The following is a 17,081-nucleotide window of genomic DNA, read 5'->3' on the forward strand; positions in this document are numbered from 1 at the left end:
AGGAGGAGGCGGAGGCTCACAGGGGCCGTAGGGAAAGGGCAATGGAGCGCGGGGAGGAAGCCTGGGACGTCGCGACGCAGGGGAGGACGACGGCGAGGTCCGGGTGGGGGTGGCGCTCCGGCGTCAGCGATGTGGTCCAGCGGCGTCAGAGGCGGGACGGCGTGGTCGAGGTAGCGCTCCGGGCGGCGGTGGACGGCGAAGGGCGTCGGGGGCGGAGCCGGGTTCGATCCCCCCTTCCCGATCCAGATCGGGATCGAGAGGTGGGGGGGCAGACGAGGGAGAGTGGGGGGGATCGTGGGGGTGGTTGAGCTAGGGTTACGGGTGAGGGGGTTATGGAGGGGCGGCTGGGCCGGTTAGGGCCAGATGGGCTGTCTGGGTCGTCTGGCCCAGTGGGGGGGGGGGCTTTTCTCTTTTCTCTTGTTTTACTTTATTTCTTTGTTTAGTTTTTTATTTTTTTATTTTTCTTTTCTGTTTTAATTTCATTTCCCAATTTGTTTTAGTTTTATAAAGCATTCAAATAGCACCTAAAATAATATCATTAATTATACCACTGCCACAATAACTTTGGCACCTAGTTAACATAGTTTAGTATTTTATAACATATAACAGGAGTATAATTAATTGTTTTTGCTGTTGTTTTAATCACTTTAGGTTATTTAATTATTTTATAAAGATGTTGTTTCTCCACCAATATTATCCATGATTTATTCGTCACATTAAGAACATTTTAATTTTGACTTTTGAAAACTTTAATTGATTGACTTGACTTTGAATTTGAAATTTGATTCGGTTTTGAACTAACGCAAGATTTGCAACAGTAATCGAAGTGACGTGGCATTATTAATGTGGGATTACTGTAGCCTAATTATCCGGGCGTCACACAGCCCCACCTTCTCTTCTAATTGAAATCCGTTGTGCATGCCCATCCTCCTTCTGTTTATCGCTTTGTGGGCGAGCCTCATGCTTCTTCTTCGCAAGGCGATCCTCCCTTGACCACTCTCGATCAGTAAGCGGTACTCCCAAAAGGAAAGGGGGAACAGTTCTCTCCTCGGGCTCCTCCACGCCAATACGAATTCAAGCAACGGCCCCCTCTATCCTTGAGAACGTTCTATTTATGAAATCAGGCACACAACCCCCTCTATCCTCTCGATCTAAATGGGCCGGCCCAAACGCACGATAGGAAGCTCACCTCTCCTAGTTTTGGGAAGCTTCTAGAAGCTTCCTAGACATTTATTTTTATTTTTTCTAGACCGGTTTTTGTTTGGTTTCTCTTTCTTTTTTTGTTTATTTTCTTTAATATTTTTTACTTTTACTTCAATTTCGTTTTTTTCAAAATGCATGAACTTTTTAAAGTTTGATGAGTTTTTTTTCAAAATCAATGAATTTTATCAGATTGATGAACTTTTTTCAAATTTTATGAACATTTTTTCAAATTTGATAATCTTCTTTACAAATTCGTTGAACTTTTTTCAAATTCAATGAACTTTTTTCAAAATTGATGAATTTTCATAAAAAATGTGAATTTTTAAAAAATTCAATGATTTTTGAAGTTTTTTTAAATCGATGAATATTTTAAATTCACATTTTTTCCGTAGCTTTACAAAAGTCAATAGTTGTCTGGTCAACTAGTCAACGGTGACCGATCAAACGTGATCGAGCGACCAGGGAAACCAGTCGAGTGTTTGCTTTCTTCTTGGGCTAGCCCATCAGCGGGGAGCATGAGCGGCAGAGAAATGTTTGGGCGTTTAAGGCACCGAACAGGGGCTGCCATAAGCTCTGTGCAGGAGGTCTCATGAGCTGTTCTAAAAAAAAGGAGGTCTCATAAGCGGTTTTGTCTAGCTTTATGGGAGACAGAAGTTTGTCTTGCTTCAGCATCACTACTAATGGGCATGTCTAAGTAGTAACTCCTTGCAAGTTAGTTCATTTTTCTTCTTCTTTTTTTATTTGTCCCTTTTTTTTGTCATACTTTTGAAAAATCCTGAATACATATACTTCCTCCATTTTTATATACAAGGCCACAAACTCAAATTACAGGTACCAAGATAAAGTTTAATACATGTTTTGTAACCCAATTTTTCTTTTCGTTTACTGGGATCGTTAATACACCGCATGAATGCAAGAAAACTAAGTGGAGGAAATAGCTAAGTGTCATTATGACTGCATGCGTGCAAATATTAAACAAGTTGCTAGTACGAGGAAACATCATTAATTTTCCCTCACTATTGGTGGCCTTATATAGATGCAAAATGTATATTCCATAGTGACCATGTATAAGTAAATGGAGGGAGTATGACAGAACATATATTTACATTTAAATTTGAAAACCATGAATTTGAAAACATCAACTTGTGTAAATTATTTTTTCGCATAATTTTATAAAAAAATTGATACCATTTAGAAAAATGTTTGTGATATTTAAAAAAGACTCACATGTTTCAAAAACATCTACGTGTCATTTAAAAACAAAGATTGTACAATTTAAAAAGATGTTTATGTAATTCAAAAATAATGTTTCTTACCATTCAAAAAATATGTTTTACATTTCAAAATATGTTCATAACAGTAAAAAAATTGTATAGTTTAATTTTTTCATATCATTCAAAAAATGGAACAATGTGTATTTAAAAAATGTTCAAAAACATGTATTTGAATTTTTCTAAATGTGTATAAAATAATGCTTCAAATGTATACGGAAAATGCACAATGTGTATAAAAATATATACATCAAGACATATATTTAAAAAAGTTATCATGCATTTACATATGAAACTTTTATAAATAATGTTTTGATGTATACTAAAAGTGTACAATGTATATGGAAAAAGTAGGGATGTGTTGAAAAAAAAGGAAAAAAAGGAAGAAAACCAGTTAAGAAGTATAGAAGCCGAAACCCAAAAATAAAACTGTTGAAAATTGAGAAAAAAAAAACCATTGTAAAAAAACACAGAAAATCAAATATTATTTAAAAAGGAAATAAAAATGAAATAAAAACAAAAAACTAAAAAACTATAAGGAAACAGATGAAAACCAACACATAAAAGACATAGAAAAGAAATAGCTCCTAAAACCCGCTCCCGCAGGAACCTGCAAGTGCCCGAATTGGGTCGCCCACAGCTCGGTCCTGCGGGCCTTCTATTTTCTTCCACATTTCCTATTGGACCACCATTTCCCCTCGGTTTACTCTGTTGTCGCACTCCAAACTCAACACATTCGTCAAACGATGATGACGGCCTCATGTCGATTGGATGCACAAGCTAAGGGCTCCTTCGATTCAAAGAAATTATGTAGGATTTTTGGAGGATTGAAATTCTATGGAATTTTTCCTACGTTGGTCGTTTGATTCGTAAAATTAGATTCCATAGGAATTTTTCCTATAAAATCTTTTGTACTACATTTTATAGGAAAACTAACATCCACTCCAATCTCTTTTTGCAATTCCTTTATTTTTCCTATGGCATCAAACACTCGTTAATCATATAAGATTTAAGTGGCTATATGCCGCTCCAATCCTATACCTTTTCTATTCCTGTATTTTCAGAATCCTACGAATCGAAAAAGCCCTAAGCATACCAGATGTGGATCAGTTTTGTTTAGGCGCCGCAATGCCCGCCCTTTGTCATCAGAATTTTTTGGAATTTACAGTTCATTTCTGCGCTAGCTGCTTTCTCATTTCTGTCCAAACCAAGGACCTTATATATGTACACCTGCACCGTCAGTAACATCGAGGATCGATCGATCATCGGCTGCCTCGTCGAGACCACGCTCGCACACGCACGCAAGGTGCGCGCATCGGCACATATACACATGGCCATGGATGATACACTACACACGCATGAGGCTAGCTGCTAGACGAACTCGTCCTCCATTTCCTGTATGGACTTGCCGGCCGAGGCGATCTGGCGGTTGGAGGTCATCTTCTCGGCGACCATGAGGCCCTTGTAGCTCCGTATCTCGGCCTGCCGCTCCTTCACCACCCTCTCCATCTCCTCCCTGCGCTTCTGTGCACGCCACAAGAGAAAAAGGTTAGCCGGTTGTCACCATGCATGACAGGCTTTGATTTGGAAAGGTCAAGTTAGCTAGCATGCATGCGTTGCGTGCCTTGTCTTTCAGCTGCATCTTCCTCTCGGCCTTCTCCGCTGCATTTGATGCATCTTTCTCGGCTACACACACACAAATTAGCAAATTAGCGAATGAAATCCCAGTTGCACGTGCATGCATGCATATGGTGTACTACACGTGCACACGAAATGGAGATCACTAGCTTGTGTATGTGTATATGTACCTTTGAGATCTGGTCGGCGCTCGACCCTGGTCTTATTCAACCTGTTGAGGATCTCATTGACACGCTTCTCCACTGTCAAAACATGCACCTGTTGACGGACAGTAGATTGTATATGAACATTTGTTTGTCGCAAAGACATGAATCAACTTATGATTAGCCAAGGGCCAACGCAAGAAAAATGAAGCATGCTAGAGTCAGTTAGCATTGGCGACGGTTGGGACCGTCGGCAGCTAAGCAGCTACATGTATGCGCAAGACAAGACAGACTTTCTTTCAAGCTAGACTGGTCATGAGTTGGCAGCTTTCATTATAATGGTTATTTTCTCATCGAATGTTCCCAATTATTGCACAAGATAATCTAATTAAACTTTAAAAGGTTTCTTATCCAACTATTGTTCGTGCTACTCGAAACAATGCTTCTATAACTTGATACCACAGCATACATGCCTTTAACAAGTGAGCCTACTTGAAACGCTACAATCGATCAAGCATATTTTGTCTATATAATTTTTTTTCTTAAATTTGTTAAATAACTGCCAAATGGAGGCGTTAGTAGTACTACTAGCAAACGAGTAGAACTGGTTAATTGATTACCAGGCGATGGTTGTGGAAGCCAACTTGGCCGACATCCATGGATGTCGCCTTCTTGAGATTAGACCATGGCGTGTAGACCACCTCGACATTGTTCATCTTGTTTCCTGCACGATAAACACATGCATGCATGAATGATGTAGCGAGCATCCATTATCGACCCAACTTGTCACCTTCTGACGATCACAATCACTCGCGCATACAGAATAGGCCAGTTATCGACCCAAGGCAGATAATGCAAAGGGGCCCATGCATCGCATGCATAGAGAGGCCGGCAATAATACACCAGAAAAAGTTGCTGTAATGGGCACAGAAAGAGATAGCAATGTGCATGCTGCAGCTTTGCACTAGACACGGCCGGTCACAGTCACACCACGAGCTAATTTCTTCGGTCCGTGCTCAGATGCCCAACATACAGTAGAGCACATAAATGTTTTGTGGGGTGACATTGGTAGTAAGAAAATCTTTTTAACTAGGTGCATTTCAGTAACACAATCATCAGTAGTATATACCTTGAATGGAATGCGCTTTTACGAGCTGCGCGCAATCCTCCAGGAGTCCTTCGCTGATGGTGTCTATGGAGTCGCCTTTCTTGAGCCTCAGGTAGACGTGCGCCGACGACACCTTGTCCACATGGAACCTGCAGTGCAGATCGATGGTGGTGCGCCAAATGATTAATTATTTCGTACAATCATCGTTGCTTTGCTTAATAAACGAGCTACTAGGTTGTACTACAGCACGATATCCACTCAACTCGACAGTTGCCTATTTTTCAGCAATATATATAAACCAGTAAAACAAGTATAGTCTGCAGCAAGCAGCATGAGCCGAGGGCGAGGTCCTCTAGACGATATATACAGGGTGTTTTGGCCCTAGGTAGCACGGGCGCGATGCAGATGGCAGACCGGGAGCTCGTTGTGTACTTAAGTCCGCTAGCTCTGGTCGTATCTAGGCTGTTTGGTAGTTGGAGTGTCCCCGGCAGCCCCGTCATGGCCTCGTCACGCGTCAATCCTTGCGCTCCCTCTCTTCCCCGAGTTCTCTCTGGCCGGCCGGCCGGCCGTTCTCTCTCTCTCTGTCTACGGGATTTCACTGGCTCACCGCGCATGAGTTTAAACGTACTACTAAACTATTATACTCCACGTGCATATTTATATACGGAGGAACTCCCATGAGTATATCCATCGATCGAGACCCCAAACCTAACGAGAGTTTATGTTCTTCTAGAGTAGAAGAGATAGGGAAGGGTGGGAGGGAGGGAGAAGCGAAGCTAGAGACTAGAGTTGGGCAAATGCTCGTACCAGACGTCCTCGGGGAGGCCGTACTTGATGAGCTCCTCGTTCTCGTTCTTGTCGGCGCCCATGTAGATGGTGTAATCGCCGGCGTCCGGCCGCGCCTTGAAGTAGAACACCATTTGCCAGTACTGATCTCCTTTCTCTCTCTTTCTTGGCACTTCAGCTCACCAACTGTATATCCAGGCGACCGAGTGCAGTTTTACCGCAAATTAAGAAGAGGCAGAATAGGGGCCGAGAAAGAAGAGGCAGAAGAGACGCAGGCGGGGGCGAAGGGAGGGAGGGAGGGAGACGGCAGAGCGACGAACCAGGCAATGAAGCGGCATGGGCGGGTATAAAAAGGCGACGGCCGGGGGGCTAAAATCTTGAAGGTCTTCTCTACTCCAAGGCGGTTGGGTTGGGTCGCCACGTGGAGACACGATGGATTCGATTAAACAAATGCGACCGGGGAGCGGGGCCTTATCCTCGCACCTTTTGCTCCTCCCACTCTGCCCCTCTTTAGTTAACATAATACGTAATTGGTTAATCTCTTTTTCCTTAACCAATGACGAGTCAGGCTCAGGGGGGGACTTGGCAAAGTGGTAATCTATCAAATCCCTTGCTGATTTCTTTCGTTTTCTTGGCGATGAATCTACCTCTGATCTGTGCCTGACCTGGCAGCAGTCGGAGTGGATATACTCCTCCTACCGGAACCCCCCACTTAAAATACGTTCTCAACGCAGCTGCCTATTGGTGGCGTCCTAAAAGCGCCGTATCTTTTGCGAGAACGACGTCTGCTTCGATCGATTCCGGCCGAACCAAGAAACGGGCCGCTTTCCTTCTCAACGGTCCCTTGTTGGTTCCTTCCGTGCGTCGGCGTACCGGGGACCGGGCGCGGTATGGCCGGCGGGGATGGGGTGCTCGTCGGATGCGTGGATGCGGCCGAAAGATTTTCCAGCGTGGAGGATGGAAAGCAAGGACCGGACTTCCAACCGAGGCAGATCCAATGGAGTGTGTGCCTGCCTCCGCCCACGTTATTCTTGTTCTTTCTGGATAAAAGAGTTTTTTTATACAACTCCGCTCTCCGGGATTTATTCATTCATATCTGCGTGCAAAGCGCGCGTCACGGCATTAAACAATGGTCATATATCGCGCAAAAAAAAACTAATGGTGATATATGGATACTGATGCCCCATGAGAAAAAACTAGCACATATGCCCGTAGGTTGCAACAAGAAAATTTAATGTTTTGTGCAAGCATAATGTCTCACAACACCAGATTCACTATGAAAAACATGTTGGAATGCAATGTCCTTCTACAAAATGAACATAAAAAATAGGGTGCAATTTAGTTGCGTTCATATTTTCTTTACCGGGCACAATCTCCCACTAATTCCATTTAACTATAATCTTTTCATTAATTACCATGACGTCCTCACCCGTTTTAATCGGGAATCAAATTCTTCCTTTTCTAGTTTAGTAGCCCCACCACATTGAAGCCTACGAATCCTTCCTTTTAATTATCCTATCTTTTTATCTCAAATCCTTCCTTTAATTAGCCCCATCCATTTGAATATTCTACTATTTATTAATCCCACAATCTTTTTTTTTAATTATTACACGGGTTTACCCATAATCCTTTCTTTAATTAGCCACATCTGTTTAAATATTCTATTTAAGCCCACAATCCTTCTTTTAATTAGCTCATTCACTTAATTAGCTCGCCCTAAACATGAGGACCGCTCTCCTTTGTTTTTACCATCTGTCGGTTGATTCCTGGGGCCGCTCATATATTTACTGGTGGGAATCGTTGTAAAAGAGCGAGGTGGGATTAGGAAACATGATAGATGCATAGGTCGTTGGTTGTTACATCATCCAGACAGGAGGTCCTCTGTTCAATTCCCACAATGTTGATTTATTTTGACCCCATTATTTTTCGCGGTCTTTATGGAAGCCCGTAAAAGGCCCATCAACGTACAAGTGTTGGGGAACGCAGCATTTCAAAAAAATTCCTACGATCACGCAAGATCTATCTAGGAGATGCATAGCAACAAGACGGAAGAGTGTGTCCACGTATCCTCGTAGACCGAAAGCGGAAGCGTTTAATAACACGGTTGATGTAGTCGAACGTCTTCACGATCAAACCGATCCAAGTACCGAACGTATGGCACCTCCGTGTTCAGCACACGTTCAACACGATGATGTCCCTCGAGCTCTTGATCCAGTTGAGGACGAGGGAGAGTTCCGTCAGCACGACGGCGTGGCGGCGGTGATGATGAAGTTACCGGCGCAGGGCTTCGCCTAAGCAACACGACGATATGACCAGGTGTTAAACTGTGGAGAGGGGCACCGCACACGGCTAAGAGATTGTCTGTTGTGCTTTGTGGTGCCCCCTGGCGACGTATATAAAGGAGGGAGGGAGAGAGGCCGGCGGCAAGGAGGGGCGCGCCAAGGGGGGAGTCCTATTTGGACTCCTAGTCCAAGTAGGATTCGCCCCCCTTTTCCTTTCTTCCACTGGAGGGAAAGGAAGGAGGGGAGAAGGAGAAGGAAGGAGGCGGTCGCGCCCCCACCCCTTGTCCAATTCGGTTTGGGCAGGGGGAGGCACACGCCACCTCGTGGCCCTTCTTCCCTCTCTCCACTAAAGCATACTAAGGCCCATTAACTTCCCCGGGGGTTCTGGTAACCCCTCGGTACTCCGAAAAAATACCCGGATCACTCGGAACCATTCCAATGTCCGAATATAACCTTCCAATATATTAATCTTTACCTCTCAACCATTTCAAGACTCCTCGTCATGTCCGTGATCCCATCCGGGACTCCGAACAAACTTCGGTCATCAAATCACATAACTCATAACACAAATCGTCATCGAACGTTAAGCGTGCGAAGCCTACGGGTTCGAGAACTATGTAGACTGAAGGAAATATGCCCTAGAGGCAATGATAAAGTTATTATTTATTTCCTCATATCATGATAAATGTTTATTATTCATGCTAGAATTGTATTAACCGGAAACATAATACATGTGTGAATACATAGACAAACATAGTGTCACTAGTATGCCTCTACTTGACTAGCTCGTTAATCGAAGATGGTTGAGTTTCCTAGCCATGGACATGAGTTGTCATTTGATTAACGGGATCACATCATTAGGATAATGATGTGATTGACTTGACCCATTCCGTTAGCTTAGCACTCAATCGTTTAGTATGTTGCTATTGCTTTCTTCATGACTTATACATGTTCCTATGACTATGAGATTATGCAACTCCCGTTTACCGGAGGAACACTTTGTGTGCTACCAAACGTCACAACGTAACTGGGTGATTATAAAGGTGCTCTACATGTGTCTCCGAAGGTACTTGTTGAGTTGGCGTATTTCGAGATTAGGATTTGTCACTCCGATTGTCGGAGAGGTATCTCTGGGCCCTCTCGGTAATGCACATACTATAAGACTTGCAAGCAATGTGACTAATGAGTTAGTTGCAGGATGATGCATTACATAACGAGTAAAGAGACTTGACGGTAATGAGATTGAACTAGGTATTGAGATACCGACGATCGGACCTCGGGCAAGTAACATACCGATGACAAAGGGAACAGCGTATGTTGTTATGCGGTTTGACCGATAAAGATCTTCATAGAATATGTGGGAGCCAATATGAGCATCCAGATTCCGCTATTGGTTATTGACCGGAGACGTGTCTCGGTCATGTCTACATAGTTCTTGAACCCGTAGGGTCCGCACGCTTAAAGTTTGGTGACGATCGGTATTATGAGTTTTTGTGTTTTGATGTACCGAAGGTAGTTCGGAGTCCCAGATATGATCACGGACATGACGAGGAGTCTCGAAATGGTCCAGACATAAAGATTGATATTTTGGAAGCCTATATTTGGACGTCGGAAGTGTTCCGGGTGAAATCGGGATTTTACCGGAGTACCGGGAGGTTACCGGAACCTCCCCAGGATGTAATGGGCCTATTGGGCCTTAGTGGAGAAGAGAGAGGGCAGCCAGGAGGTGGCGCGCGGCCCCCCTTGCCCCAGTTCGAATTGGACAAGGGAAGGGGGCGGCGTCCCCCCTCTCCTTCCTTCTCTCCACCTCCTCCTTCCCCCTTCTCCTACTCCTACTAGGAAAGGAGGAGTCCTACTCCCAGTGGGAGTAGGACTCCCTCCCTTGGCGCGCCCTCCTTGGCCGGCCGCCTCTCCCCCCTTTCTCCTTTATATACGGGGGGAAGGGGGCACCTCTAAACACACAAGTTGATCTGTTGATCTATTCCAACCGTGTGCGGTGCCCCCCTCCACCATATTCCACCTCGGTCATATCGTAGCGGTGCTTAGGCGAAGCCCTGCGTCGGTAGCAACATCATCACCGTCATCACGCCGTCGTGCTGACGGAACTCTCCCGTGAAGCTCTGTTGGATCAGAGTTCGCGAGACGTCATCGAGCTGAACGTGTGCTGAACTCGGAGGTGCCGTACGTTCGGTACTTGGATCGGTCGGATCGTGAAGACGTACGACTACATCAACCGCGTTGTGCTAACGCTTCCGCTTTCGGTCTACGAGGGTACGTGGACACACTCTCCCCTCTCGTTGCTATGCATCACCATGATCCAGTGTGTGCGTAGGGATTTTTTTGAAATTACTACGTTCCCCAATAGTGGCATCCGAGCCAGGTTTTATGCGTAGATGTTATATGCACGAGTAGAACACAAGTGAGTTGCGGGCGATACAAGTCATACTGCTTACCGGCATGTCATATTTTGGTTCGGCGGTATTGTTGGATGAAGCAGCCCGGACCGACATTACGCGTACGCTTACGTGAGACTGGTTCTACCGACGTGCTTTGCACACAGGTGGCTGGCGGGTGTCAGTTTCTCCAACTTTAGTTGAACCGAGTGTGGCTACGCCCGGTCCTTGAGAAGGTTAAAACAACACTAACTTGACGAACTATCGTTGTGGTTTTGATGCGTAGGTAAGAACGGTTCTTGCTCAGCCCGTAGCAGCCACGTAAAACTTGCAACAACAAAGTAGAGGACGTCTAACTTGTTTTTGCAGGGCATGTTGTGATGTGATATGGTCAAGGCATCATGCGATATTTTATTGTATGAGATGATCATGTTTTGTAACCGAGTTATCGGCAACTGGCAGGAGCCATATGGTTGTCGCTTTATTGTATGCAATGCAATCGCCCTGTAATTGGTTTAGTTATCACTAAGCAGTAGCGATAGTCGTAGAAGTAATAGTTGGCGAGACGACAATGATGCTACGATGGAGATCAAGGTGTCGCGCCGGTGACGATGGTGATCATGACGGTGCTTCGGAGATGGAGATCACAAGCACAAGATGATGATGGCCATATCATATCACTTATATTGATTGCATGTGATGTTTATCCTTTATGCATCTTATTTTGCTTTGACTGACCGTAGCATTATAAGATGATCTCTCACTAAATTTCAAGATAAAAGTGTTCTCCCTGAGTATGCACTGTTTCCAAAGTTCATCGTGCCGAGACACCACGTGATGATCGGGTGTGATAAGCTCTACGTCCATCTACAACGGGTGCAAGCCAGTTTTGCACACGCAGAATACTCGGGTTAAACTTGACGAGCCTAGCATATGCAGATATGGCCTCGGAACACTGAGACCGAAAGGTCGAGCTTGAATCATATAGTAGATATGATCAACATAGTGATGTTCACCATTGAAAACTACTCCATCTCACGTGATGACCGGACATGGTTTAGTTGATTTGGATCACGTGATCACTTAGATGATTAGAGGGATGTCTATCTAAGTGGGAGTTCTTAAGTAATATGATTAACTGAACTTAATTTTATCATGAACTTAGTACCTGATAGTATTTTTTTCTTGTCTATGTTGATTGTAGATAGATGGCCCGTGCTATTGTTCCATTGAATTTTAATGCGTTCCTTGAGAAAGCAAAGTTGAAAGATGATGGTAGCAATTACACGGACTGGGTCCATAACTTGAGGATTATCCTTATTGCTGCACAGAAGAATTACGTCCTGGAAGCACCGCTAGGTGTACCACCTCTGCCGGCAACTGCAGACATTGTGAATGCCTGGCAGTCACGTGTTGATGACTACTCGATAGTTCTGTGTGCCATGCTTTACGGCTTAGAACCGGGGCTTCAACGATGTTTTGAACGTCATGGAGCATATGAGATGTTCCAGGAGTTGAAGTTAATATTTCAAGCAAATGCCCGGATTGAGAGATATGAAGTCTCCAATAAGTTCTACAGCTGCAAGATGGAGGAGAATAGTTCTGTCAGTGAACATATACTCAGAATGTCTGGGTACTGCAATCACTTGATTCAACTGGGAGTTAATCTTCCGGATGAAAGTATCATTGACAGAATTCTTCAATCACTGCCACCAAGCTACAAGAGCTTCGTGATGAACTATAATATGCAAGGGATGGATAAGACAATTCCCGAGCTCTTCGCAATGCTAAAAGCTACGGAGGTAGAAATCAAGAAGGAGCATCAAGTGTTGATGGTCAACAAGACCACCAGTTTCAAGAAAAAGGGTAAAGGGAAGAAGAAGGGGAACTTCAAGAAGAACAGCAAACAAGTTGGTGCTCAAGAGAAGAAACCCAAGTCTCGACCTAAACCTGAGACTGAGTGCTTCTACTGCAAGCAGACTGGTCACTTGAAGCGGAACTGCCCCAAGTATTTGGCGGATAAGAAGGATGGCAAGGTGAACAAAGGTATATGTGATATACATGTTATTGATGTGTACCTTACTAGAGCTCGCAGTAGCACTTGGGTATTTGATACTGGTTCTGTTGCTAATATTTGCAACTCGAAACAGGGACAACGAATTAAGCGAAGACTGGCTAAGGACGAGGTGACGATGCGCGTGGGAAATGGTTCCAAAGTCGATGTGATCGCCGTCGGCACGCTACCTCTACATCTACCTTCGGGATTAGTTTTAGACCTAAATAATTGTTATTTGGTGCCAGCGTTAAGCATGAACATTATATCTGGATCTTGTTTGATGCGAGACGGTTATTCATTTAAATCTGAGAATAATGGTTGTTCTATTTATATGAGTAATATCTTTTATGGTCATGCACCCTTGAAGAGTGGTCTATTTTTGTTGAATCTCGATAGTAGTGATACACATATTCATAATGTTGAAGCCAAAAGATGCAGAGTTGATAATGATAGTGCAACTTATTTGTGGCACTGCCGTTTGGGTCATATTGGTGTAAAGCGCATGAAGAAACTCCATACTGATGGACTTTTGGAATCACTTGATTATGAATCACTTGGTACTTGCGAACCATGCCTTATGGGCAAGATGACTAAGACGCCGTTCTCCGGAACAATATAGCGAGCAACAGATTTGTTGGAGATCATACATACTGATGTATGTGGTCTGATGAATGTTGAGGCTCGCGGCGGGTATCGTTATTTTCTCATCTTCACAGATGATTTGAGCAGATATGGGTATATCTACTTAATGAAACATAAGCCTGACACATTTGAAAAGTTCAAAGACTTTCAGAGTGAAGTGGAAAATCATCGTAACAAGAAAATAAAGTTTCTACGATCTGATCGTGGAGGAGAATATTTGAGTTACGAGTTTGGTCTACATTTGAAACAATGCGGAATAGTTTCGCAACTCACGCCACCCGGAACACCACAGCGTAATGGTGTGTCCGAACGTCAGAATAGTACTTTACTAGATATGGTGCGATCTATGATGTCTCTTACTGATGTACCGCTATCATTTTGGGGTTATGCTTTAGAGACGACTGCATTCACGTTAAATAGGGCACCATCAAAATCCGTTGAGACGACGCCTTATGAGCTGTGGTTTGGCAAGAAACCAAAGTTGTCGTTTCTTAAAGTTTGGGGCTGCGATGCTTATGTGAAAAAGCTTCAACCTGATAAGCTCGAACCCAAATCGGAGAAATGTGTCTTCATAGGATACCCAAAGGAAACTGTTGGGTACACCTTCTATCACAGATCCGAAAGCAAGACATTCGTTGCTAAGAATGGATCCTTTCTAGAGAAGGAGTTTCTTTCGAAAGAAGTGAGTGGGAGGAAAGTAGGACTTGATGAGGTAACTGTACCTACTCCCATATTGGAAAGTAGTTCATCACAGAAACCGGTTCCTGTGACACCTAGACCAATTAGTGAGGAAGCTAATGATATTGATCATGAAACTTCGGATCAAGTTACTACTGAACCTCGTAGGTCAACCAAAGTAAGATCCGCACCAGAGTGGTACGGTAATCCTATTCTGGAGGTCATGTTACTTGACCAAGGCGAACCTACGAACTATGAAGAAGCGATGGTGAGCCCAGATTCCGCAAAATGGCTTGAGGCCATGAAATCTGAGATGGGATCCATGTATGAGAACGAAGTGTGGACTTTGGTTGACTTGCCCGATGATCGGCAAGCCATTGAGAATAAATGGATCTTCAAGAAGAAGACTGACGCTGACGGTAATGTTACTGTGTATAAAGCTCGACTTGTTGCGAAAGGTTTTTGACAAGTTCAAGGGATTGACTACGATGAGACTTCCTCACCCGTAGCGATGCTTAAGTCTGTCCGAATCATGTTAGCAATTGCCGCATTTTATGATTATGAAATTTGGCAAATGGATGTCAAAACTGCATTCCTGAATGGATTTCTGGAAGAAGAATTGTATATGATGCAACCAGAAGGTTTTGTCAATCCAAAGGGAGCTAACAATGTGTGCAAGCTCCAGCGATCCATTTATGGACTGGTGCAAGCCTCTCGGAGTTGGAATAAACGTTTTGGTAGTATGATCAAAGCATATGGTTTTATAGAGACTTTTGGAGAAGCCTGTATTAACAAGAAAGTGAGTGGGAGCTCTGTAGCATTTCTGATATTATATGTGGATGACATATTGCTGATTGGAAATGATATAGAATTTCTGGATAGCATAAAAGGATACTTGAATAAGAGTTTTTCAATGAAAGACCTCGGTGAAGCTGCTTACATATTAGGCATCAAGATCTATAGAGATAGATCAAGACGCTTGATAGGACTTTCACAAAGCACATACCTTGACAAAGTTTTGAAGAAGTTCAAAATGGATCAACCAAAGAAAGGGTTCTTGCCTGTGTTTCAAGGTGTGAAGTTGAGTCAGACTCAATGCCCGACCACTGCAGAAGATAGAGAGAAAATGAAAGATGTTCCCTATGCTTCAGCCATAGGCTCTATCATGTATGCAATGCTGTGTACCAGACCTGATGTTTGTCTTGCTATTAGCCGTGCAGGGAGGTACCAAAGTAATCCAGGAGTGGATCACTGGACAGCGGTCAAGAACATCCTGAAATACATGAAAAGGACTAAGGATATGTTTCTCATTTATGGAGGTGACAAAGAGCTAGTCGTAAATGGTTACGTCGATGCAAGCTTTGACACTGATCCGGACGATTCTAAATCGCAAACCAGATATGTGTTTACATTGAACGGTGGAGCTGTTAGTTGGTGCAGATGTAAACAAAGCGTCGTGGCGGGATCTACGTGTGAAGTGGAGTCTAGATGAAGGAGTTCATATCTGATCTAGGTGTAATACCTAGTGCATCCGGATGAAGCAGCTCCAAATGAAGGAGTCTGGATGAAGGAGTTCATATCCGATCTAGGTGTCATACCTAGTGCATGAGGTACAATGAAAATCTTTTGTGACAATACTGGTGCAATTGCCTTGGCAAAGGAATCCAGATTTCACAAGAGGACCAAGCACATCAAGAGACGCTTCAATTTCATCCGGGACCAAGTCCAGGTGGGAGACATAGAGATTTGCAAGATACATACGGATCTAAATGTTGCAGATGTTGGGGAATGTAGTAATTTCAAAAAAATTCCTACGCACACGCAAGATCATGGTGATGCATAGCAACGAGAGGGGAGAGTGTGTCCACGTACCCTCGTAGACCGAAAGCGGAAGCGTTATAACAATGCGGTTGATGTAGTCGTACGTCTTCACGACCCGAGCGATCCAAGTACCGAACGCACGACACCTCCGAGTTCAGCACACGTTCAGCTCGATGACGTCCCACGAACTCCGATCTAGCAGAGCTTCGAGGGAGAGTTCCGTCAGCACGACGGTGTGATGACGGTGATGATGATGCTAACGATGTAGGGCTTCGCCTAAGCACTGCTACGATATGATCGAGGTGGATTATGGTGGAGGGGGGCAGCGCACACGGCTAAGAGATCAAGAGATCAATTGTTGTGTGTCTAGAGGTGCCCCCTTGCCCACGTATATAAAGGAGCAAGGGAGGAGGAGGCCGGCCCTCATAGGGCGCGCCCAAGTGTGGAGTCCTACTAGGACTCCCTAGTCCTAGTAGGATTCCACCTCCCACATGGAATAGGAAAAAGGGAAGGGAGAAGGAGAAGGAAGGAAGGGGGCGCCCCCCCTCCCTAGTCCAATTCGGACCAATCCATGGGGAGGGGTGCGGCCACCCTTTGAGGCCTTTCTCTCCTTTCCCGTATGGCCCATTAAGGCCCAATACGAATTCCCGTAACTCTCCGGTACTCCGAAAAATACCCGAATCACTCGGAACCTTTCCGATGTCCGAATATAGTCGTCCAATATATCGATCTTTACGTATCGACCATTTCGAGACTCCTCGTCATGTCCCCGATCTCATCCGGGACTCCGAACAACCTTCGGTACATCAAAACACAAAAACTCATAATACAATCGTCACCGAAACTTTAAGCGTGCGGACCCTACGGGTTCGAGAACAATGTAGACATGACCTAGACACGTCTCCGGTCAATAACCAATAGCGGAACTTGGATGCTCATATTGGCTCCTACATATTCTACGAAGATCTTTATCGGTCAAACCGCATAATAACATACGTTGTTCCCTTTGTCATCGGTATGTTACTTGCCCTAGATTCGATCGTCGGTATCTCAATACCTA

At 44.2% G+C, this 17,081-nt stretch overlaps 1 protein-coding gene across 1 annotated transcript; it reads right to left on the bottom strand.

Annotated features, from left to right (window-relative positions):
* Positions 1-3,584: 3,584 nt before the first annotated feature.
* Positions 3,585-6,475, bottom strand: LOC123074752 (coiled-coil domain-containing protein 25). Its single transcript, XM_044497511.1, has 6 exons — positions 6,171-6,475; positions 5,385-5,512; positions 4,876-4,979; positions 4,283-4,370; positions 4,099-4,160; positions 3,585-3,998 (listed from the first exon to the last, which is right to left on the bottom strand). Exons 1-6 carry the CDS (start codon positions 6,281-6,283, stop codon positions 3,846-3,848), a joined length of 648 nt encoding a protein of 215 aa, XP_044353446.1. The 5' UTR covers positions 6,284-6,475; the 3' UTR covers positions 3,585-3,845.
* Positions 6,476-17,081: the final 10,606 nt, after the last annotated feature.

Source organism: Triticum aestivum, chromosome 3D (genome assembly GCF_018294505.1).
Source record: "Triticum aestivum cultivar Chinese Spring chromosome 3D, IWGSC CS RefSeq v2.1, whole genome shotgun sequence".
Lineage (NCBI taxonomy): Eukaryota > Viridiplantae > Streptophyta > Magnoliopsida > Poales > Poaceae > Triticum > Triticum aestivum.

Coding starts and splice junctions, on each gene's coding strand:
- LOC123074752 (XM_044497511.1), bottom strand. CDS start 6,283: ATGGTGTTCTACTTCAAGGCGCGGCCGGACGCCGGCGATTACACCATC. Junction 4,980..5,384: donor AAAAGCGCATTCCATTCAAG/GTATATACTACT, acceptor TTTATCGTGCAG/GAAACAAGATGAACAATGTC. Junction 4,161..4,282: donor GCGCCGACCAGATCTCAAAG/GTACATATACAC, acceptor GTGTGTGTGTAG/CCGAGAAAGATGCATCAAAT.